Consider the following 24,130-nt stretch of genomic DNA (forward strand, 5'->3'; position numbering starts at 1 on the left):
CTTTCATCTGATTGCACAGCCATCAGCGCAAATCCTACTGGGCCTAAGTTGCATTTACAGTAACAGCACTGAGGATGGCTACGTTGTGGTCTCATTATCAGCACAATTTTTAGTCTCTGACCGAAGTGTCTTGTGTGTGGCAGAATCTTAAACTGCAGAGCGTCTTCTCATCCTTTCACATATCCACGTTGTCAGAACAAAGTTGAAAAGCCAGCATGTTCGGCTTCTTACTTATTCAACAACATGTCTTTTATGCTTTTTATAAGCCTCATACACACAGCTTAACTTGTTATAAGCCATTCATCACCAGAGTCTCCGCACTAATAAAAATGTAGCCAATTATACTCAAGAGGGGTTTTATTTTATTTAGCATTTAGGTAACAATTATAAATTCAACTCATGAAAACAAAAGAAAAAAAATATACATGTATGTGATGAGACACTGCCGGGTGTTTGAGAGTAAGTGGACTTTGAAGCAACTACTTCCAGAGCTTCTTGATGGACATGTTCTTCTCGCTGTCCTTCTGCATGACCTGTGATTGCACAAGACAAATATAGTATTTAATATTCAAATAATAAAGAGACGTAGATCAAACTACACCAATCAGTTCTGTTATAAAAGCTCTCTGCTCAAGTTTTTTTGTTCAAAAATGTCAGATGAAATGTTTATAATTAACTACTATTGGGCCTGAATTGCATGTTCATTAGCACCAGTTACACACAAATCATGAAGCCAATATTCATACTCAAAAAGCACATATGTCCTGCGGAAGTACAAAAAAAACAACAAAAACTTAAAGCGACACTTGAGTAGGACCAACATGAATGTTAAATTGGACTGTTAAATTAACAGGCCAAGATTGACAGTGTAGTGCAGTGATGGGCAACCTTGATTCAGACACGTATAATCCAGTGCCACATATTTCAAAAGACCAGGTTTTACCTGTCCAATTAGTGCAATGAATCACTTGGTTGAATTGGACAGGTAAGAGCAGGTATTTTGAAACATGTGCCACTGGATTCTAGCTTCTGAATCCAGGTTGCTCATCACTGGTGTAATGGAGACATGCATCACGCACATTGACAGTAAATAGAATGGACGCCAAATCAACGCTATTTGCCATTCAACGCTTTGAAGCCAGATTTGGGAACATTCCAACTTACATTCCACCTTAGCAACGCCAAACGCAGGTGCTGATTGGACAACAACAAGACTTCTAACGGTCAATAAAACCATGTTCTGATGCTCATTGGTCAATTTAACTTTTAATATCTCTCTAAAATAAAACATCACCACAAAAAATCACCACCCTGGTAAGTTGGAGAGCAAGGGGACCTACTAGTTGAGCGAAAAATGATCCCCCTGGAGTGGCATTTAAGGGAGATACAGGGTTTTATGTCTCTCATAGGAATGAATGGGATTTGGCCATTTTTTGGTCTTTTTGGGTCCAACCTTGGCTCCAACTTGGCTTCAACAATGAAATAGAATTTTGGCCTCCATTCTATTTACTCTCAATGATCACGTATCATGACCCACCTTAGCAACAGCCATCTCGAAGTCCTCCTGGGTGACGTGGACCCTCCGTTCCCTTAGTGCGTACATGCCAGCCTCCGTACACACCCCCTACACAGACAACACCAACAAGGGACAAGATCAGCAACACCTTAACCCTGGAATGTGGTAACATAAACTACCCTTTAACTTAAACTTGCCATCCTAACATCTACCCCAAATGTCTGATCTCATGCCAAATAAAGACAAGGATATTTTTAAAGCAACATATGGCCGCATATGAAAAAATTATTCATGCATCAATACATATCGTTCTTGGGGAGGTGGTAGCCAGGCAACGCTCAACACGTTCTGTCTTACCTTGACCTCTGCCCCCGATGCTCCGGGCATGAGCTCGGCGATCTTGCGCAGGTTGATGCCACGGGTCAGATTCATCTTACGGGAGTGGATCTTCAAGATGTCTAAGCGAGCCTGGGGAGACAGGGAACAAAACAACGGTTTCGTCACAAAAATCACATCTATATTACTTCTTGTGTGTGACTATGTACAGTATGTACTGGATAAACCAGATTTAGTTTAAAGCACACGTCTACAGTCCTGGTGTGACACAATATCAAATAATCTGTGTAATGCAATTTCTATAGAAGAATCTGACCATTTAAGCAAACTTGACTAATAAACACTACACTCATCAAATCAGAATTCAGAGTGGAATCAGAGTGTCACTGGTCTTACCTCCTCATTGGGAGGGGGGAACTCGATCTTCCTGTCGATACGGCCAGGCCTCAGCAATGCTGAATCCAGAATGTCAATACGATTGGTTGCCATAATAACCTGGGGGGGGGGGGGAATGAGTACATCAGGGGGATGGCTCAAGCCTCAAATCAAGTCAGTGACCAACAAAAGAAAGACAAATGCTGCATCTCAAATGGCGCACTTATGAACTTTGGTCACTATGTTTCAATGCGCAACTAACATGCCATACGCACTGAAACATGAACACTGAAGAGCACAAGTGCACCATTTGAGATCCAGGGCCAAACCCATGTTCCTTTGCCAAAAGGGTTGAATTGAGCAATATTATTTGTATGAAATGACTCCTATTGTTATTGTTATTAATTGACATATAATGATCATTCACATAATAAAATAATCAATGCTGTTATTATGTGTAAGCTTTTATGTAAGGGTGTGCTGGATCCCGGTACTGGATACATGTAAAAATGTATGAAAAGGGAAAAAATATCCATGTGTGTGACCTTTGTTAGGCCGTACAAAAATAAGTGTGGGAGATTTAGTACATGTGTCTGTATGCCTATGTCTACTGGTCGTAGAAAATCCTGAACCATTGACACTGTTTGAAAATAGGAAAAACCCAATGACTATATTTCAGCAAAACAAAATGTCGAGCTTGAGCACTTGAACACCGAGTCTGAACAGTGTCGGCCTTGTCAGAGAGTGTCATCCCAACCTTGATGTTCTTGGTGGCCTCGAAGCCGTCCAGCTGGTTGAGGAGCTCCAGCATGGTCCTCTGCACCTCGCTGTCTCCTCCAGAGCCGCCCTCCAGACGAGACGAGCCGATCGAGTCAATCTCATCCATGAAGATGATGGAGGGAGCATGCTCTCTGGCCATGACGAAGAGCTCACGGACCATACGTGCCCCTGCACAAGCACACAAAAACAATTCACAATGACATTTATACCATGTCACATCAAATATTTAGATCTTGAAAGACTGCATGCACAGCTGTTCAGCTCTGTTTAATGGGTCTGACGAACATCTGGACAGACAGATTGCAATTAGAAGGTTGCCGTTTTCAACATCCCTCTTGGCACACAAGTACGCTTGAACAAGGCATCCAACCTCACAAATCTACTTAATGTTAATGTAAGGTCAATAGTTCAGTGCTCACCTTCCCCAATGAACTTCTGGACGAGCTCAGAGCCAGACACCCTGATGAAGGTGCAGTCTGTGTGGTGAGCCACAGCCCTGGCCAGCAGGGTCTTCCCTGTGCCAGGAGGACCATACAGCAGCACACCCTGAAATAAAAAAACACCCACATACAGATACTTATAGTTCTCAAACTGAATCAAAAAGGAATTCATGGTACACAATACGTGAGGGGAAACATCCAATGAGGTGTGCATTGAGTGGTTTCAAAGAAAGGAAGCCTAAAAACTTCCTGATGCAAAGAAATGGCATACTGTATATATTATTGAAACACTGAAGTCAGACTCATCTTGAATCACATTTATTAACTCGGGAAGTGGGGAAAATGCACAATGTAAAATACTGCTGAATGATCAGTTTGACTTGATGCTATACATAATTAAAGGGATAAATTAAAGAGACTTGAAATTGTGCAATGAACCTGAAGAAGCATATTGAAAAGTGTTGCTCAGCAATAAGAATTGGTACAAATGAAAGGGATATGTGGCTTTATGAGCTCCATGTGTGTGACCAAAAAGCCCACCTTTGGCTGTGCGATACCCAGGGCCTCAAAGAGCTCCGGGTGTTTCACAGGCAGCTCGATCACTTCCTTGATCTCCTTAATCTGCTTGTCCAGGCCGCCAATCATCTCGTACGTGGAGTCAGGAACCTTCTCCACCATCATCAGGGACACCAAGGGGTCCACTTTGTTGGGTAGGATCTTGTGGAGGGTGTAGCTGTCGTTTCTCAGGGCAACGCGGCAGTTGGGAGTGACCTGATGGACGCAAAGCATATTTAACACACCTGATCGGCACACAAACACATGTAATCTACAGACTGTTTTATAACCATGCCGAAAATGAAATGGAGCATAGAAACTACTAGATTAAATTAGTATTATTCTTATATTGCATTTCAAGACTTGCAGTTATTCCAGAGTATGGGTTATAATTCCTTGGGCAATGCGGCATTAGGTGCCTTGTTCAAAGGTACTTCAACCAAGTACAATCAGTGCCACAAAGATTAAATCTGACACTTAACAACTTCATGATGAACATTTATTTTTAAAACACTGCAGTTGATCCTCTTGTCCTCAGCAATGTAATTCCAGCAGAGATACACTATTTCACTGGTCACATAACATCAATACTAATCTAAATCGACACCACTGACTAGGGCTGGGTCGATTAATCGACTAATAGTGACTAATCGACTATAAAAATTAGTCGACAGGAATTTTCGTAGTCGACTAATCATTTCATTTAATTCAATGCTTTATTACTTACTTTACTAATGCTTTATTAAAATCTAAAATTGCCCAGCACGTATGAATTGGACGTTGTATCTTGGCGTAAATAAGCTACTATCATGATTTAAAGCTCATTGTGAGCTCAGGGACCTAATTTTAACGGTTTCTTTCTTTTTTTCCCAATTTCCCAATAAAGTGCTAGAGTACTTGAAAAATTAATCGTTTGACTAATCAACTATTCGAAAAAAAAAATAGTTGATGGATTAATCCGGAGAAAAATAATCGTTTAGGACAGCCCTACCACTGACACATCTAGTTCTCATCAATGCTTAGTACTTACATCATTAATGTCAATGTTCTTGTCAACATCCACCACAAACTTTCCCTCAGGATGAACCTGAAAGACAGACAGAAAACTTAGTAATGGTCATAAGCTAGTAATTAGGCTATAGCATGAATGAAAAGTAACGTACAAAATAGGGATGCACGATGTATCGGCCAGATGTATCGGTATCGGCCCATATTTGACATTTCTCAACACATCGGACATCGGTCAGATGGGTAAAACTGGGCCGATGTTGACGCCGATGTTTTTTTTAAAAATATGTTGCGGTTCTAAAAGATTGGACTTGACGGTGACTTTCATTGTTTATCTTCTAGTTTGTCTCTATTTTTTTATCTAATTGTATCATTAAATGTTATCTCTCTTTAAAAAAACAAAAAACATCGGTATCGGTTAATATCGTTCAAAACGGCAATATCAATATCGGTGAAAAATTTTCACATTGTGCATCCCTAGTACAAAATGTTGTAAAATAATTACAAGTGGAATTTTATCCAGCACATCAGAAACTTAAGCCCATACACACACTCCCAGAGACAAAGAAAAATAAAGCATGCTTAAGAAGTTGGGAGCGGTTACATTACACCTAGCATATTTTCTTAACCATATATTGTAGTTACACACTCTGCACTGTCTTAAGCAAGACTCTTAAAACTCTGTGTCAATATCACTCCTCTGTCGTTTCTTCCGCACTCGTGGAGTCATTGAGGGTATTTTAATGCAAAAAGGGAGAGGGTGATGATGTTAGAGAGGTGAGGTGCCATAAAAGTGGGCCTGCAAGTAGTGCTTGATTCCTTCAATTCTCTCTTTGATTCCTCCACAGCAGGGTGAGGTGACACACACAGGCACAAGGACAGAAGCCGGAGGAAACGACTGGAGGGGGGATAGTGATATGGACACAAACAAAAGGCTGTCAAGTACAGTTAAGGTGTTTCAGGCAGGAGACTGAGGAGCTCACCTTGACCAGAACCTTCTTCTTGTCCATGGCTCTCACCACCTCCCCAACATAGGAGCCCTGCTCCTGCAGAAGCTGAAGCTCCTCTCGAAGGAGGCGCACTGAGGTGGCACAAGTCAACACAGACACACACACAGACACACACACACACACACACATTCAGAGAACAAAATAGTGACATGACATTACAACACACTCTTGATCTCCATGGTTCACATTCACAAACAATTGAACATCTGTTTTTCTTTTTAAGTAATGAAATACTGACTTAACAAATTTAGTTATTTTAGTCCTTCCTACCTTTGGCATTGAGCTCATTCCTCTGTGCCTGTAAACGTCTAAGATTTTGACTCTTGTCGTTCACTGTGAGCTGTTGAGAGATTTTACAGTAAAACAAATTCAGAATACACAACTTAAAACACCACCTCAAACGTTGTGTGTCGGTTTGTGATTTGTCCTCACCTGTAACTCCTCTATTTTTGACAGGTAATATTGGCGGAGGCCGGTGCCCCCTTTGCTATCTTCTACGTCCATCTGTGGGTTGAAAAACACGAACATTACCAAAGAGCTGCGATAGGAAACCTGCCTGCATTTCTGAGGATAGCCTCTCACGTACACTGTATCTTCAAGGGTTGTAACGAGAGTACATTGCATCACTTATAAACAGAAGCCAACAAACTTTGAGACATGAGAAACAACGGATGAGTGAGTAGCTGTTTCAGTATTGAGAGTGACACAAGTTGTCACTGTACTGTCAAACTGTAAGACTACCGTCATGATGTCTAGCAGCTAAACAAAATATCAAAGCAAACATGAACCTCGGTTGCCAACAATGAATCCAACGAAAGATAAACATTGGATCAAGGATTCGTATATGCCTAACACAAGCCCAACTTTATTTCACCCAAATGGTTCAGCACACTGAGACGGTGATTTGGCAAAATTTGCGAGCGGCCCAAATACCATTAGCCCGTTGTCAACTAGCACCAGTGCTAGAGCTCTACTTATTTTCAGTGAATAGCAAGCGATGTTAGCCTACAATGAGACAGCAAACCATAGGAGAGATCAAGCCTTCAAAATCAGAAATTTACGTTTAAACTCATCCGTTCGATCCAAATACGGTAGTCTAAACATTCAGTAAAAACAACCAAACCATAAACCTGACGATTACAATGACGGAATCACTTAATACAAATGAATAAAGAATAACAAAAAACGACTTACATGATCCATTCCGTCCAGCGCCATTTTGAAATTGTACACTTCCGTTGACAGACATTACTTTTTCCGGTGCTTCTTCGTGGGTAAGAAAAAAATGAGTTTGACTTATCTGCAATTTGCACCACCTCGCGGTAAGAGTTAGTAACAGAAAATACAGTTGGCCTAAAAATTGTTATTCAAAAAAGCCTGCATTTGGACACCCACTGCTGAACCTTGTATATTACGTTTTTCTCATAGAAAATTCAACAGAACAAAACTTAACCAAGGATTGGCAGTAGGCCTGTGTTTATCAATGCAGCCTGAACCTTCTGATAACCGAACTTCTGAAAACAGATTTGTGATTGACCATCACCCTAATTTGCCTCTATTGATTGGTAGGGGCCTACAAGGCAAGTAGGAGTGTGTGTTATTCTTCGCATGGGTTTATAGCTTTAACCTATAAGCTCAAAATTGTCCCCTCTTAATTATTTTTGTTCATTTTATCATACAGGCTGTTTGTCTGTAGGTCTCTATTGCTAGGGGTTGCTTGCCTGTAAGGTCTGTCCTATCCTGGCAGGAGGGTGTGTGTGTGTGTGAGGGGGGGGGGGGGGGGGGGGGGGGGGGGGGGGGGGGGGGGGGGGGGGGGGGGGGGGAGAGGAGATCATACAGTTTTGCTAAACTACAGAGAGAGAGACAGAGAGAGAGAGAGACAGAGAGAGAGAGAGAGAGAGAGAGAGAGAGAGAGAGAGAGAGAGAGAGAGACAGAGAGAGAGACAGAGAGAGAGAGAGAGAGAGAGAGAGAGAGAGAGAGAGAGAGAGAGAGAGAAATACAGGTTGGACTAGATAATCCAGTAGGCCTATGTTTCCACACGTTGAGGATGGACTGACTGAAAACAATACGGGGCCATGGAGGTGGTGTGTCTATGTGCGTATGCGTTTGTCTATGTGCGTATGCGTGTGTGTGTGTGTGTGTGTGTGTGTGTGTGTGTGTGTGTGTGTGTGTGTGTGTGTGTGTGTGTGTGTGTGTGTGTGTGTGTGTGTGTCTCTGTCTTAACCTTACGTTCACTGAAAGTTGAGAGTGAATGTACTTTCTAAATAAAAAAGGCAATCAACCCAAACTGCATTGATTTTATATTTGTTTTAATTTAAAAATATACCAAATTACATTTTAATACAAAAGGTACAAAAAGATAAAAGCTTTCGCATGAAAATACAAAACAACATACAAAAGCGCTTATAAAAACCTTCAACAACACAACATTTGTTTTCCAATTGCTTTCATATGAACACCTCATAAAAGCTAGTGGTTGTAAAATCCAACACATGATATCAGCAATTCCTGAACACTTAGATTTCGCTAACCAAGGAAATTACAATGAATCTATACCTCGGAGACTACATTGCACCACCTGGAAAAAGACAAACAAAACAAACCTACAATAATATCCGTACTCAAAAGCCTCTGAGGCAAAGACTGTGAAAATGGCACATTGCAAACTTGGAATGTTTCTTGATTTCATGACAAACTTGCCATACACATAAAAAGCAAAGAAATAACCAAGCAAAGAAATTGTAAAAAGTACAATTCAATGGCTTATTTTAGCAAGCTGGGGTCCTTCAAGTATCGACTCCCAAAATGTCACATCATAGTAGCATTGGCAAAGGAACAACCCAACCCAACATAAGACATACAAGGTGAAAACAGGGGAAGCAAAATCTCTAAACTACATTAGATGACAACTAGTCTACTTCCTGTGGCAAAGGAACACTATGGCTCTACAATCTGGCTATTTCCCCACCAGGAAATTTCCCTGAGCATATGTCCTGGCATCCAACATGGAAAGCGGTTTCAGAGAACTACACCGCCTCAGCGCTACAGAAAGGCAATGGGGGAAGACGATATTCTAAGCACTCCTTTTCAGGAAACGTACACGTTTAACACCTTTGTGAGAAAAGGCAAAATTAACCACATAAAAAAACACTACACAATAATTGCTTACTGGAAGGAAAAAAAACAGTATTACTCTTGGTTTCCTCATTTGCTGATAGAAGGAAAACCTTTGGTCCACCATTATTCACAGACAACGTTCAATAAAACAGCTTCAACCCCCACATTCAAAGTCCTACGAAAACTCTAAAAGGAACAGACGGAAACATGTTTTGAAATGAAACAGACAGGCACACTTTAAGGTGGCACTTCAACTGAAGTTGCTGTTTGATTTTTGCATGTCAGAAGGAAATACAGACGGGAAAAATAACATCCTGGAGCTCAGAAAGTGAAGTAAGTGTGTGCACTGGGGTTGGCTATTCTCCATATGTGGCTCAGGTAAGCCTGATTCCCAAAACCTGTTCCAGTTCCTGCCTTCTTTGCTGTACCTGGAAACGCAAACAGAGAAACACACAGATACCGTATGCAGGCTTAGTTTCAACATCGATATCAAATGCAAATGGTGACTTCTTTCAGAGTGTTCTTTCTCTTATTTGTGTTTCAGCTGAAAAACAATGTTATGAAGAGTATTGCTGCATATATATCTGGCATAGATATAGGAAAATTGTCCAAAAATATATTATTTTCAAAAAATCATATAATTTTCACAATAAGTGAAAAAACTAAACTTCCTTTTCACAGGGTGATTCCGGAACTGTCACAATCAGCTTAGCTCTTTTTTCCCTTCTCTGCCTTTTTTTTTTTTTTTTTTTACCTTTTTGCTCTCTGGCTCCTACCGTCTTTGGTTGACATTAACCCTTTCAAGCCTCTGTTATAAGCTTGGTGTTACCAAAAGATAGTAAACATCAATGGTAATTAATCTGCTACTTATCTTGGTAATGTCATAGCAATGTCATAGCAATATTAAGGTGAAGAGTTTATTCAGCAAACAGTTAGATCCCCCAGCGACCTCATCATCTACACCAGAGGGCTATGTGCTCTATGCACTGACCTTAGAGTAGACGTAACGTCCCACGGCCTCTGGCATCCAGGTGGACTGGTAGAAGTCAGCCCTCCTCTCTTCCTCTGGGTTGCCTGCCACGTCTGTCATCAACTGGAATACCCATGCAAAAAACAGACAAATTAAATTACCTACACATCCATCACGCACATCTACAAATACAAGCAGGTTTATGCATGTTGAGTGATGACAGATGATGTGCACCTTAGACGTAAATGCCAATATACACTTAAAACAGTAGTCACATGTAGATACAAACACAAATACATACTGTAGAGATGTTCACTCACATTATGCAAATCCTTACACACTCAAAGAACGTTTGTGGTAAATTGGTCAGCTAATGCCTCTTTTCCACAGCCGCTTCCACTGTTTTCTGGTACGCCTACAGCTCCACACAGCGCGACTTGGCCCCCACCTTTTGCTTTTCGAATAGGCACGACACAGCTCTATCCGTAAAGCAAAAAATGGCTGCTGAGTCGCGCTGTAAGCCTACCAGAAAACAGGGGGGCAAGGAATGGGATGCGGATAGTGCTAGGGAAGCTGTCGGTGTGGTGCGGCATGCAGGTATGCCTATGTGGCGTCCTACCTTCAGGTCTCTGCTCTGGGATTTGAGCCAGTCCTGGATGAAGTCCTGTGGGTTAGTGCTGAAACTCAGCATGAAGTCCCTCTGTGTCTTCAGCTGGTTAATGGACTCAATGGTCTCGTGGATCTGCCAGGAACAAAGAGCGACCTAACGATTTAGCATGTGAACTGCAACATAGCATTTAGCTTCAGTTACTACAAGTAAAACACTTCTGTGTTATGATGAGGTCAGGGGGGCATTTCTTCAAACAAGTCCGACAGGTGGACAAAGATGCGTCCAAAAGCACAAATTTGAAGAGAGCAAAGCGAAAAATGGCGAAGAAGATCGTGTTTTGGCCCATTTAAAGAATGCTTTTCAGATGGACAGACTGACGGATGGACGGACATACTCTCTTTTAGAGATGCTAGGACGCATCTAAAAACGTTGAGAACCACTGAACCAGTGGGTGACTAGAAGATTATAACAATCTCCCCGCCACATTGACTAGAGGAGGGGGAAAGAAAACGTCCTTTCCACCCCTGCATGTGACTGACCTTCATCTCTAGGGCTGCAATCTCCTGCTGGTTGGTAGTCGACGACAGGAAGCCCGTCATCTGGGCCTTGAGCGGGTCGTCTACCTCCACATCGATGTCAAAACACGCCGTTCGCTTCTGGTCACTAGGGTCCACACTAGGAGTTTCACACGAGATAAGTGTTAAAATGGTACAAATACCACATTTATATACACTGTACATACACACAAGTAAAAATAGATTTCACAGAGCGCAGATTCACAAGTCAGAGAGGGGTACACACAAATAATTCAAATTCTGAACACTCACAGTGGAGTGAGGGAATGTATAAGTAGTGTGTGTTCTTGCACGGACAGGTGGTCTGTGGCTGTGTGCCATCAACATCTGGATAACAGAGCTGAACTTATCAGATTCAATTACACTCAAACATTTAGGCAGCTTCAGAATAAAGGTCTCTGTTATTTGTCCAACAGAGAGTCAAACAATTGCTCATACAGACATGTCCAGCCATGCACATGCATATCCACACACATAGTTACACATGCATGCACACATGCAAGAAGAGACAAACCTGATGATGTGATTGATGACAATTGGGTCGGGGTGCTGCAGAAGGCCGGCCAGCTTGAGGGGAATCTCAGAGAACTTCATCCGATTGCAGGTGAAGATCTGTAGCCAACAGAAACCACACACACACACACACGCACACACGTACGCACACACCACTTTTTTTTTACTAAAAAAAGACTTGACACATAATTCAGGATGGAAAGCTTTTGCACACCATGGTACTCAAAGGGGTACATTCAACATAACCAGCTTTTAATTGAAAATTGTAAACAAAATCCTACATGACTTTCATTCCACACACTGTATATCCGCTTCATACTGTACCTATGTACAACTGACACTGAAAGTATGAAACTGATGCATGTGTAATGAATGGTGTGCAGGATTTTGTTAACAATATTAAATGACTGACACACAAACAGGCATATCGGTGATATCGATGGAAGATAAAATTGGACAAACAGTAAGCTTATTGCACACAGTAATTTATACAAATTAGAAGTATTTTATACAAATTAGAAGTATTGTTCCAAATGTAATTACAACACAACTATATCCTACTATTGGTGTTGTAAGAGGTACAAGTGCCAATTATTATTGTTTATTATTATATAATTATTGTTATTATTATTATTATTATTATAATACTGACCTGCAGGGCTCTAAATTAACTTTTTCCACCACCAGCCAATTTGGCTAGTAGACATTTTTTCTTACCAGCCAAACAGAAGTTCAACTAGCCATTTTTTAATCTTGCCAAAATAGGCTATGCGTTAGGCTAGTTGTGTTTTTATTATTATTATTATTATTATTATTATTATTATGGTTATTTTATTCAAATTTCCACAACACATAAACACTACTGTATAGGCCTACATACTAGGTCTATAATAAGCATATTATATATACTTTTTTAACTTCTGCTTTATTTTTACCTCTGAAAACAATGAATCACCAGCCAAACACACAACAGACCTTTAAACCAAACACACAGCCAAACACTACAAAACCTCACCCTCCAAGGAGGGAGAAGAGATGAGAGGAAAAGAAGAGGAGGAGAGGAGAGGTCAACACACACACACACACACACACACACACACACACACACACACACACACACACACACACACACACACACACACACACACACACACACACACACACACACACACACACACGTTGTGCAATAATGGATATGATGTCGTGTGTGCCTATTGTGTGTTTATGTGGCCTACAGTATGATGCTATAGGCACCATTATTTCCTCCAGGATCTCTTCTCTACCATGCGCAACAAAATAACAAGAAGCCTACGCTATGTTTAACTAAAAGCAAATAATATCACGGAAATGTTCGCTTCCTTTGTTACTTCCATAGCGTACGTAGCGCACGTAGCCTACTCGCACGGGCATAAGGTCTGCCCTTCTTTCCGATGGCGTGGACTTTCCAACTTAGTTGCGCCAGGACTTAAAACATTTCAGAAGACAACTGACAGCTACGCTCACACTACTCTGACAGCCCGTTCTCCTCCTCTGCCCTTGTCGCTATTTCGTTCCACAACACTCCTGTTATTGAAACTCTTCGGTCAGGTCCTCGCAGATTAAAAAGTCAGCCTGTTAGAGCAAGGTGTGTCGTGTCGGCGAATGCTAATAGTAACAGTAGGCCTAATAGTGACGTTAAAAGTGGTGGAGCGAAAGCGACAGGAGCAGGGGAGAGCTGCCTGTCAAAATAGTGTGAGCGCACAGGAGCTCTGAAATGCTTTCTGTCCTGGCGCGCGCAATGTGGCTGCTGCTTCGGAACGCTCACGGTGGGGTGGGGTCATGACGGGAGTGTTTATGGGTAATGTAGGAAATCTCGCCGTATCGTTGTCATACAAGCAGCCGTTTACCGTTCACAATTTACTGTAGGCTACTCGGGCGCTACTAGCCAAATGGGCGGGTAGGTATTTTTTTCCACCGGCCAAAATTAATTTTCACCCGTGTTTGGCGGGTTGGCGTGTGTTAATTTAGAGCCCTACTGACCTGTCTGAAGTAGCGGTTGCAGTTGATGTACTCCTTCTCGTGGCTGTCCTGCAGCTTGTTGTTCTTGATGTAGAGCCACAGGGCCTGCATGATGCTGGCGCGCGTCTGCGTGTGCACCCCCAGCAGCCTCGCCAGCCGAGGGTCCAGCTTGTACTGGGGTGGCTGAGGAGGGGATAAAGATGACATACAGTAAAAAAAAAAACAATAAAGGAGGAGGATTTCTATATTCTTCAGATCTAATATCTGTTTTCTATGGAAGCACTGAAATTCTTGTGGAAATCAAACGAGAGAGCCATGACTAAGATCTTGCATTTTTAAGAACCTACAGCAATTCCATGATGGTACAGACACCAGCTTGATTTCCCGAGTATTGAGTTTGAAGTTCAGAGCAGGCATGAACAGCCTTGGTGTGTCTCACTAGTTTGACTTACTGCAATCACAGACAGCATTGAGGAAAAGCTGAGATTCTAAAACACCTGCTCTGCTCTTAAAATAAAAAAGCACCTTCTTATAGACTTTGTGTCTTTTTTGTGACTCTTGTGGACCTAGTTGAAACACACCAGGTGCATGACAAACAGGAAGTGAGGTCATTACCTGGTGGTCCAGCATGAGCAAGAGGGTACACTTGACGTTGACATCTCCCGGCCGCTTGACCTGGAAGCCATCCGTCTCCTGGGTGGTGGGCAGCCTGTGCCACTGTGGGGTGGGATCAGACCAAAGACAGGAAAGGGAGAATTTACAATCAGGCAAGTAAATCATGTAGTAAAATAGAAGCTACCTTTAGACCTAGCCTGGATTTCTTACGTCTTTTTTTTTTGCAATTTGATGTGGGGATCATATCCTAATGTTAGGAAGTTGGTTTAGTCATGAGAGGGATGCTGGTTCGAATCTCAACCCAACCAGTAGGCAGTGACTGAAGTTGTGCTTACGTTGCTGTACGTAGCTTTGGATAAAAGAGTTAGCTGAAGTAAGTTAGAGTGTAATGTAATGCAGTGCAATGTAATGTTACATCATGCATGTTTATTTTGTGGTTGCACACATATTGCCATTTTTAACTCCGTACCTCCACAAGATGGTTGTCTGGCCCATACAGTTCTTTGTCCAATTCAATGACCAGGCTCTTAAAGAAGGAGGAGAACTTTCTCTTCTGTTTCCCTGGCTGGGTGTTAAAGGCGGAGAGAGAGAGAGAGAGAGAGAGAGAGAGAGAGAGAGAGAGAGAGAGAGAGAGAGAGAGAGAGAGAGAGAGAGAGAGAGAGATGGGAGAATTCACACAAAGATAAACAGAGAAGTCTGAACATGCTTTGATGCTTTTCATAACTCAGTACTGCAAATGAGCTATTGTATGGACATGGACTCTGATGAAGATGGCTTGCCATCGAAACGTTAGTCCCTAACATGTTGTGCACTTGAATTAAAAAGAAAAATCATCCCATCTGAGCTGCTCCGGTGTCTTCTCTTCGTTTGAGCTATTGTATGTTTTGTATAGAAAGAGCAAGCACCACTATGAGAGATAGACACAGTGATAGCATGAGAGAGAGAGAGAGAGAGAGAGAGAGAGAGAGAGAGAGAGAGAGAGAGAGAGAAAAAAGACAGAGAGAGAGAGAGAGAGAGAGAGAGAGAGAGAGAGAGAGAGAGAGAGAGAGAGACAGACAGACAGACAGACAGACATGGGGAGAGAGAGAGAGAGACATGGAGAGAGAGAGAGACAGACAGATAGACAGACAGACAGAGAGAGAGAGAGAGAGAGACAGACAGGGAGAGAAAGAGACAGACACACAGAGTGAAGCCAGGGACAGAGGAGGAAATGCAAGAGAAAGCACCGTGAGAGCAAGTGGGGGGAATAGAATAAATGTCGGACATTAACAAGGGGGGAGTTCAAGATTAATGAGCCTATCAAACTTATCTGCATTTTTGGCAGTTTCCCTGAAAACCGGTTGAAGGGGTAACGGTCAGCTCGCAGCAAAGTCAAGTTCTGCCTTGTGTCATTCCACTACTGAAGTGCAGAGTAGCACACACACACCCTCTCCACCAACACCCTCCTCCACCCCAAAATACACACACAAACACTACACTACAGCACTCCTGCCAAAAAGACGTTTGCGCAACACTTGCTCAACCCTCTCACCACTACCACTGCAACAGAACAAGTCTCTCTCTCTCTCTCTCTCTCTCTCTCTCTCTCTCTCTCTCTCTCTCTCTCTCTCTCTCTCTCTCTCTCTCTCTCTCTCTCTCTCTCTCTCTCTCTCTCTCTCTCTCTCTCTCTCTCTCTCTCTCTCTCTCTCTCTCTCTCTCTCTCTCTCTCAAGCAGCAGAAAGACCAGTTGCAGATAAAATGAAAGAGGCAGACAGCGGGAGAGAAAGAAGGAGGGAAAAGAGAGAGGGAGTGCTGCAGTACAAATTCTCTTTTTTTGGCTGTGACTCAGGCCATGTGTGTAATGCACGTGTAAAAGAGAAAGTAAGAAAAAGACTGATGGAGAGAGCAAGACGGAGCGAAACGGACATATTGAAACGGGTATTAGGTTTGTGCCTGTGCCTGTTTGTGCTGTAGTAGCCTTCAGCATATGGGTAGTTTTTTGCCCAGTACGTCCCTCAAAAAACATAGTAGTGATACCTTGTGAAAACACAATAGGTACACTCAAAAGGCTGATGCAAATTAATAATAAAGTACAGTGGGAGCCAAACATGGAGACATTGACACTGGCCTTGGCTTTCTTAATTAAGTAATTACACATAACAAAAACTAGAAATGCACTCAGAGTGCAAAGCTCTGCCAAGGTTCTTTTTTTCCAAGACATTGTATTGGATATTTGTGTCATGATGTGGTGTAGGCCATGCTACATAACATAGGTGTGTTCAGAGAATTTAACAGTCAAGTGTTAATAACCAATATATATGCGTCTCTTTTGCAACAACAATGTCACCTTCGTTTTGGTCTGTCTAGATCACCTGCCATTGTGGGATTGGCAAATGTGATCTTTCATGCCATACTGTGATCTGCAAATTCACTTATTGGAGCTCACAGGTTGCTACACATTGCTACACTATACTGCCCTACAATTTAAGAACGCAGTAACTCTGAAAACTGCAAAGGCTTCAAAGTTTCCTATATGGCGCGACAACTGTGTTGACACTTGTGGTGGTGGTGACACTTCCTGGTAATGCTTTTTAAGGATAGAAAAAATGGAGTTACTGCAGGAGTTACTGCGTTCTTGGCTAGTATACTGTCTACTCCCAAACCATTTCCCTTTCCCATTGGAAAGTGCAGCAGTAACTCAACAACACGGCCGTTACTTTTTTGGGGTCATTTGTGCACTTTCAAAATGATTTTTCTCTAAAACGGGACGGTGTTGGACCACCATTTTTTGACACAAGACAAATTAGGAAGTGTAAAGCCCATTTCAGAAATATTTTTTTTTTCCGACCATTTTGAGTTACTGCGTTCTTGTTTTGCACGGCAGTATACTGGTCACATTAGTAATTGTATTGTTATTTAAAAATATGATTGGCCGTGGCCGCATGCTTCTCATCACATAATTGTTTTACCAATTGACAATTTAAAATGGCACAGCTATCCAATCTAGCACTTTTAAAGACCAGTTAAATGAAAAAAGGCTACAGCATTGTATTGTTGTTGGTATTATTGTGCACATACTTGTTTCTGATTATTTGTTTAACTTTTGTTTCGTCTTTTTATACCATTTGTTTTAGATTTTTACAATTTCTAAAGAGAAATATGAGGAAATGTACAAAAATACATGGAAACGATATTTGTCGCTTAATGTGGTCTGCACACCTCCTAGACATATCCTCTCGCACACCCATGTTGCATATCCGCCATTGCTCAATTCACCTCAGACGCAGCCCTTGCTCAATTTAACTCGCGCACACCCTCCTGGCAGGCCACGAAGTTGCAGCAGCGGACCAACAAACTGACATACGAGCGCACAAGAGACTCGGACGAGCATATAACCTCCTTGGCGGATATAACTTGCGTCTGCCTTTGAATGTTCCCGTTTTATCATATAACCAGTCATATGTCATCCAGGTTCATGTCGTCTCATTCCATAAGCTACAACTCTCAAGACTTTCACTTCCCTGTTCCCCTCTTACCCCATCCACATGAGCACAGTACTGCTAGTGTGTATGTGCACTAGACACAAACTAGAAACAGCCCAGAGAGAGAGAGAGAGAGAGAGAGAGAGAGAGAGAGAGAGAGAGAGAGAGAGAGAGAGAGAGAGTGAAAGATATCGAAAAAGAAGGTCCCCAAGCCAAACACAAATCAGGAAAAGATGGCGTGTAAATCACATGATTGAAAACTCTCCACACCAAACACCTCTCAAAGCCTCTTGCACAGAACTGAGCAGAGTTCCCTGAGTTCCTTCAAGGCTGGTCCAGTGTTGCCTTGAAAGTTTAAAAAAGAGAGGGCTGGGCTGGAGGGCTTTGGCGTTCAAGTGGTAAAACTGGTGGTGGTTTGAAGATGCTCTTTGGCCAAGACGTAGAACATACCAAAACAGGGGCGGGACACCAAGGCACTCGTCTTAAAACCGCTTTAGTGTAAAGGCTACTTCGTATTTGAACTTAAAATTAAAATTACTGCAACAGCCAACATGTTTCGGCCAGCTACAGGGCCTTCATCAGGGCAAGAAGTGAACCAAGCAGTCCTGCAGTCTATACTTTTCCCACTCAACCATTTAGGAATTCATTAGGGTTTTCCTCATAAGAGCGTCCCAAACACTTGAATCTTGACCAAACAAAACTCACAGCACTAACACACACATGCACGCTCGCGCACACTTACATCCTCCAGGAGTTTTCCTTCGACGCGGAGTTCCCATGATGCCACTTTCTCTGCCTCCTCCCCCTCTGGCTTGGCAGGCGTGTAGGTGTTGGAAATGTAGATCCTCAGTTTTCGCTTTTGCTGCACAACACAACCAAGGGAATATTGTCATGGGAACAGGCTATTCCATGAAGATGGTTTAATAGTAAACTAGGTTAAGTTGACAAGCAAGTAAATGTGTACATACACTTCAAGCAACACGAGGCAAATTGTTCAGTACTTTTTGGAAAGTGTGTGTGTGTGTGTGTGTGTGTGTGTGTGTGTGTGTGTGTGTGTGTGTGTGTGTGTGTGTGTGTGTGTGTGTGTGTGTGTGTGTGTGTGTCATATTAGGGTAAAAAACCATTAACATAGATCACCGTCAATGATAATAAAAAAATAGTACAATGGAATATTTAAGTGACAGTCAAGTTGTCAGTTTTAACAGTGGATAAATACAGTCTCATTTTGTTAATCAAACACATATTGCCCATCCCAGCCAACTGACAGAACTCATTAAACTCTGTGACACTCCTGCAGGAAGCAATTTCCCATACATAAGCGTGGCTCTCCACACTAACTTGTCTCTATGAAAACACATTGGCAACATGTATTCAGCAACATCCATCGAAAAGCTTTTTTGGCACAGAAAGTTCTGACATTAGCCATGTTGTTATCTTTCCTGGTGAACCAGAAGCTATGTGTTGACGCCCAGGGGGCTGGGCTACACAATCCTTCTGGTACACCTGTGATTCGCTCTCCTCCTCCGTTTTCGAAATAACCGGGGCAGCACAACGAATCAGGATCGTAGGGAGGGATTTCAGTGGGTATGACGTTTATCGAACGCAACACCCTCCCCCAGGGTAGTTCGGCTGTGCCCGCCCCCTCCCTGAATCACAACAGTAATGGCGGCGTGCGAGGAGTTATCATGCGTCGGGATGGAAGCAGCAATTTTAGCGGTGTTATCCAAAATACCTCAAGTTGATTTTCTAAAGGACGTTGTTCTGTTTTGGTTCCCGACCTGGCGGCGCTTACGTGACGACACGTCCTACGTCACAAAGCTTCAACGTGAGTGGTCGAAGTGTCATGTCATTCATATGAGGTTGCTCCAACCGCGTGCAAGCATCTTTTGACTAAACCCCGCCTGCGGAGAGGCGTGAAAGGGCAGTGTGCCAGTAGCCTGTTACTTACAGGCTACTGGTTCACCAGGAAAGTTGTTATCTGCATACCCATGGAAACAACAGATCATGTTTTTTATACACTGGGATGTTGCTGCAACAGAACTCCCTACAGTTAACATGACATTATATTACATTTACAGTAGACTTAGCTGACATATTATCCAAAGTGACTTAGGGCTACAGTTATGTAAGGGATATCGGTCGACGAGGTGACCGGTTACACTAAGTTAATGGTGATGCAGCGGCTCAGAACTCCGCCGACGTGCACAGTACGGAGACGGAGTTGCCTCCGCTAAGCCATTAACTTTGAGGAACCGGTAAACCTCGAAGACCGTTATCCCGATTATCTGTCGTTAGGGTAGGGTACTTTTTAAACCTATTACTGTCTGTAAAGTTGTAGGAACCATGCCAACTGCACCAGAATCTTGTGAGTAGGACAGACGCGTTGCTACGTGGGTGTGAAACTAAGCCACGCCTAGAATCTTCGTTTGGAGTGCCGGCGTTGTGATTATTTAAATTTCCGTAGATCATGAGCATGGTTCCTCCAACAGTGTTATCCCTTAGATAACGTCAGCATTTCAAACGAAGATTATCTGCGCGGCTAACTTAGTCGCACGCTTGACCGGTTCCACGGAATTAATGGTCACCCCATCAGCCAATCGGAAAACACAATTCCGCTGCGAAGGCAGATAAAACAAGTCATTTAGTTGAAGTCCCCAGAGCACTGTAGGGTTAGCTGTTAGGTGCCTTGAGGAAGCGGACTTCGGACATGTTTGAAGGAGTAGGGACACGCATTCGTCCACCTGGTAAGGGTGGATTTCCAGCCTGCAACTGACTGATGTAAAGGCCACCTTCTCAACCATTAGGACCCAGTTGCCGCATTAAGAAAACTACTATTATGGCCTACATTTGTGATGATATAAGGAATAGATCACACCTAGCGTCTTCTTTCTTCCATGTCTTACTGCTGCAATGGATGAACAGAGAGAGAAGAGGAAGAGGCTCTGTGTGATCTACTCCCTACATTGAATGAGTGTTTCAGAGATGCACCAACAAAAAGGTGTTGTGTGAGTGTTGTGTAAGATAAATAACTATATTTGCGACGTTTGGTGACAGTCACAGGTCTCTTTTTACCGTGATGGGTTTCTTGATGGCTTCCTGGATCTCCATGCGCTTGCGAGCAATGGTCTGGTCCAGCTTCCTCTCAAAGGCCAAAAGGTCCATGTAGGCCTGGGACTCCGGAACCAGGTCTCGGATCTGGAAACGGCAACACATTACATACATACATTACATTGATATTAGCCCATCTACATCTCCGGCACCACAGCCCAGAAACAAAAGAAAGACTCGAAACTCACCCTCTGTGGAAGCACTTTGTCAGCCATCTTCCGTCGTTTGCCACTGAGAACAAGACATGGTTGACGTTAATGGTGCAAACATGAATTTGCCTGAACACCTTCACTTTCATTCCTTCATGTACTATATAGATAGACACCGAGGAATTTGCCTCAGCTCGTTCACTCCCTACTTAGACATTTTAGACAGCTATTTTCACCGTTTGAATTGGTAAATCTCTTATATGAGGAGGAATGAACCACAAACGACTCTTCACCCAACTAGATCACCCACTCAGGATACTACTGGGACCATAGATGCTGAGTAGTACTACCATATATTGGCCCATTTCTTCCCTTTTTCATGACTGTGCAGTCAAATTCTCCATACATTCCGCCAGGGACATCACAGACATTCTCAGGTTTGTTGTCGTTCTAAGATGTTGGTTGTTGTCATTGTTTATGGGTCTGCTGGGTGGGTATGGGTGGTCTGTTCCCATCGCTTAATGTGTTTATGTGTGTGTGTGATTGTGAGTGAGTGAGTGTGTGAGAGAGAGAGAGTGTGTGAGAGAGAGAGAGTGTGTGTGAGAGAGAGAGTGTGTGTGTGAGAGAGAGAGTGAGTCTGTGTGTGTGTGTGTGTGTGTGTGTGTGTGTGTGTGTGTGTGTGTGTGTGTGTGTGTGTGTGTGTGTGTGTGTGTGTGTGTGTGTGTGTGTGTGTGTGTGTGTGAGAGTGAGTGAGTCTATGTGTGTGTGTGTGTGTGTGAAGGGGGTGTTGAGCTGTCATTCATGTCTGTGTTGTCAGCCTAGAGCCCAGGGGAGCAGCAGTAGTCATGGGACCTCCCCAGCCTAGTGGAGGCCCCTTTGTCTGGGTAGGACACACCCCCACCAAGCCCACTACCCTCCTGCCACCGCCAGACAGAGGAGGACCGGCCCCATGTCTAAAGATGGACACAAAAGAGTCTTTCTCTCTTAGAACATCACTCCTATTAGATGCACATATGGCACGAACAGAGTGAAAACCAGTGTCTGCAGTACCTCCTAATGCATCCATGTACTCTGTATTGTGTCTTACGGTTCAGTGTGAATTTTATACTTATGCAAGTATACTGGGCAAGTAATTGAATCTGAATATCATAGTGTTCTTACTTCACTATGATTGAACTTCAGTTATTGAATTATCTTTTATGGTTGTGCCCATGCTTCATGGAGATTTCATGGTTGATTTCATGTGAGTTCCTTTACACAAAGTGTGTGTGTGTGTGTGTGTGTGTGTGTGTGTGTGTGTGTGTGTGTGTGTGTGTGTGTGTGTGTGTGTGTGTGTGTGTGTGTGTGTGTGTGTGTGTGTGTGCATGCGTGCGTGCGCGCGCGCGTAAGCGAGCAAGAGAACAGGCCGCCCCACATGATCACCAACCCTGTCACATTACTCACCCCCTCCTCTGTATTGGCATCCCTGCAGACTGCTGCTGGTGCTGCTGCTGGAGGAGCCGTTTCCTGTTGGGGTCCATGGGAGACTGGCCCATGGAGGACCGCATGGGCATCCCTCCACCATATGATGGACCTGGCATTGGCGGGCCTCCCATGCCCCCCAACCCGTGCATGGGCATCCCTCTATTGGGGGTCATGTGGCGCTGTGGGGATGGCTGTGAGAGAAGACGTAGGATTTTGAGTGCTTAGAGTGCAGAAGTTTACTGACTGAGTAGTCGAAACATTCACCCCTGGAGTGGACGCTGACTGAATGACTTTCTGGGGAGTTTTGGGCCGAAGTAACCCCCATCTGGAAACTATTAAGCTGCTCTCTTGCAGAGGTGACTGCTTGACGTTTCAACGCCCCTGAATCATTCCCATGACGGAGTGGGTGGACGTTTAAAGGGACAATGATGAAAATATACAACTGTCTTAACCAAGAAAAACTGTGAAGTTGTAGTGCGCAAATGTCACAAACACAATAATGCTGGACAACTTGGGAAAAAAACTTCACTCTTTAAAATTAGACTACAAAAACAGAACTCAGTGAAGTAAACGTTGCCCAAGTTACTGAAGAGTAGAGCTAGTATGAGTTTAAGTTCTAGATCTGTCGGTCAGTGGGTCTTGCTTGGAGCCTGTCGGCAACGTCGTGGAAAATGCGGAAGTTGACTATGTTCCGGGGTCATTTTCATCCAAATTATCTCTTAGATAAAATAAACCCGAAATAAAACGATTCTCTAAGTGAAGAAGACCAGTTCAGTCACCATCACACCGTACCCTATTGTTTGGGTTTACTTGTAGCGCGCTGCGTAAAGCGAAAGTCGTGCTCTGGCACGTCTTTCCCTCCAACACTCGTCCTGTTTGCTAACGCTCACATACCAGCTAGCGTGGTATTGTGCAATAGTTAACCTGACACATGTGAAACACTCAAAGAAGATGGGAAAGCACTGCTTGTATGCGATTGAGACTTGTACCTGGTGGTAAGGGGGTGCGGAATTGGGCATTCCACGGAACCCCGAGTTGGGCTGCATAACAGTCATCCTCATCCCGCCCGCATGTCCTGGGTTCATGGGGTTCACTCCGGGGTTCATTGGGGAACCAGAACCTCCTGGAAACCCTGATCGTGAACTCATGTTTCAGTCCAGCACAAATGTTCTGCTGTTGATTGTTCGAAAGTCCTTCAAAATCCCGTATTATTGTGCGCCAGCAGCCTACTTATAACGTTACCTTTGCTAGCCTCTGTGGAGCCTTGGACTTCCCACAAAGACTTCAAAAACAAGTTCTTCTGATATGTTTTCTCTTCTCCCGAATAACCACTATACCCGAACAAAAGTTACGACTGCTAAACATGTCATCTTCTTGTTTACAAAGTCGTCAACTTTGCCAATTCTTCTTATACCTTCCCACAGTTCTTGCAAAACATTTTCAGAACTTGGCCATACTAAAGATAGCTACTACGAGTAGGTGCGTGTCTGTGTAGCAACGCGCAGAACACGCAAACCTCCTCCTCCTCC

General features: G+C 43.2%; 2 protein-coding genes across 2 annotated transcripts; both read right to left on the reverse strand.

Annotated features, from left to right (window-relative positions):
- Positions 1–339: 339 nt before the first annotated feature.
- psmc5 (proteasome 26S subunit, ATPase 5) lies at positions 340–7,304 on the reverse strand. Its single transcript, XM_063190436.1, has 12 exons — positions 7,215–7,304; positions 6,453–6,524; positions 6,291–6,360; positions 5,994–6,091; positions 5,033–5,089; positions 3,988–4,218; positions 3,427–3,553; positions 2,985–3,175; positions 2,249–2,347; positions 1,874–1,984; positions 1,538–1,624; positions 340–533 (listed from the first exon to the last, which is right to left on the reverse strand). Exons 1-12 carry the CDS (start codon positions 7,236–7,238, stop codon positions 480–482), a joined length of 1,221 nt encoding a protein of 406 aa, XP_063046506.1. The 5' UTR covers positions 7,239–7,304; the 3' UTR covers positions 340–479.
- Positions 7,305–8,317: 1,013 nt separating this feature from the next.
- On the reverse strand, positions 8,318–24,130 carry smarcd2 (SWI/SNF related, matrix associated, actin dependent regulator of chromatin, subfamily d, member 2). Its single transcript, XM_063190449.1, has 13 exons — positions 23,591–24,130; positions 22,581–22,792; positions 21,177–21,219; positions 20,953–21,075; positions 18,623–18,742; positions 14,889–14,984; positions 14,420–14,521; positions 13,826–13,987; positions 11,808–11,905; positions 11,258–11,393; positions 10,728–10,850; positions 10,130–10,231; positions 8,318–9,566 (listed from the first exon to the last, which is right to left on the reverse strand). Exons 1-13 carry the CDS (start codon positions 23,747–23,749, stop codon positions 9,513–9,515), a joined length of 1,530 nt encoding a protein of 509 aa, XP_063046519.1. The 5' UTR covers positions 23,750–24,130; the 3' UTR covers positions 8,318–9,512.

The sequence above is a fragment of the Engraulis encrasicolus genome, chromosome 2 (genome assembly GCF_034702125.1).
Source record: "Engraulis encrasicolus isolate BLACKSEA-1 chromosome 2, IST_EnEncr_1.0, whole genome shotgun sequence".
Taxonomy (NCBI): Eukaryota; Metazoa; Chordata; class Actinopteri; order Clupeiformes; family Engraulidae; genus Engraulis; species Engraulis encrasicolus.

Excerpts from the sequence above, each read along its gene's own strand:
- smarcd2 (XM_063190449.1), bottom strand. The coding sequence starts at position 23,749 with ATGAGTTCACGATCAGGGTTTCCAGGAGGTTCTGGTTCCCCAATGAAC. Across the intron at positions 11,906-13,825 it reads GCAACCGCTACTTCAGACAG|ATCTTCACCTGCAATCGGAT; the intron begins GTCAGTAGGGCT and ends TGTTGGCTACAG. Across the intron at positions 10,232-10,727 it reads CCCAGAGCAGAGACCTGAAG|TTGATGACAGACGTGGCAGG; the intron begins GTAGGACGCCAC and ends TGGGTATTCCAG.
- psmc5 (XM_063190436.1), bottom strand. The coding sequence starts at position 7,238 with ATGGCGCTGGACGGAATGGATCAT. Across the intron at positions 6,092-6,290 it reads GAATGAGCTCAATGCCAAAG|TGCGCCTCCTTCGAGAGGAG; the intron begins GTAGGAAGGACT and ends GTGCCACCTCAG. Across the intron at positions 3,554-3,987 it reads TGGGTATCGCACAGCCAAAG|GGTGTGCTGCTGTATGGTCC; the intron begins GTGGGCTTTTTG and ends TTTTTATTTCAG.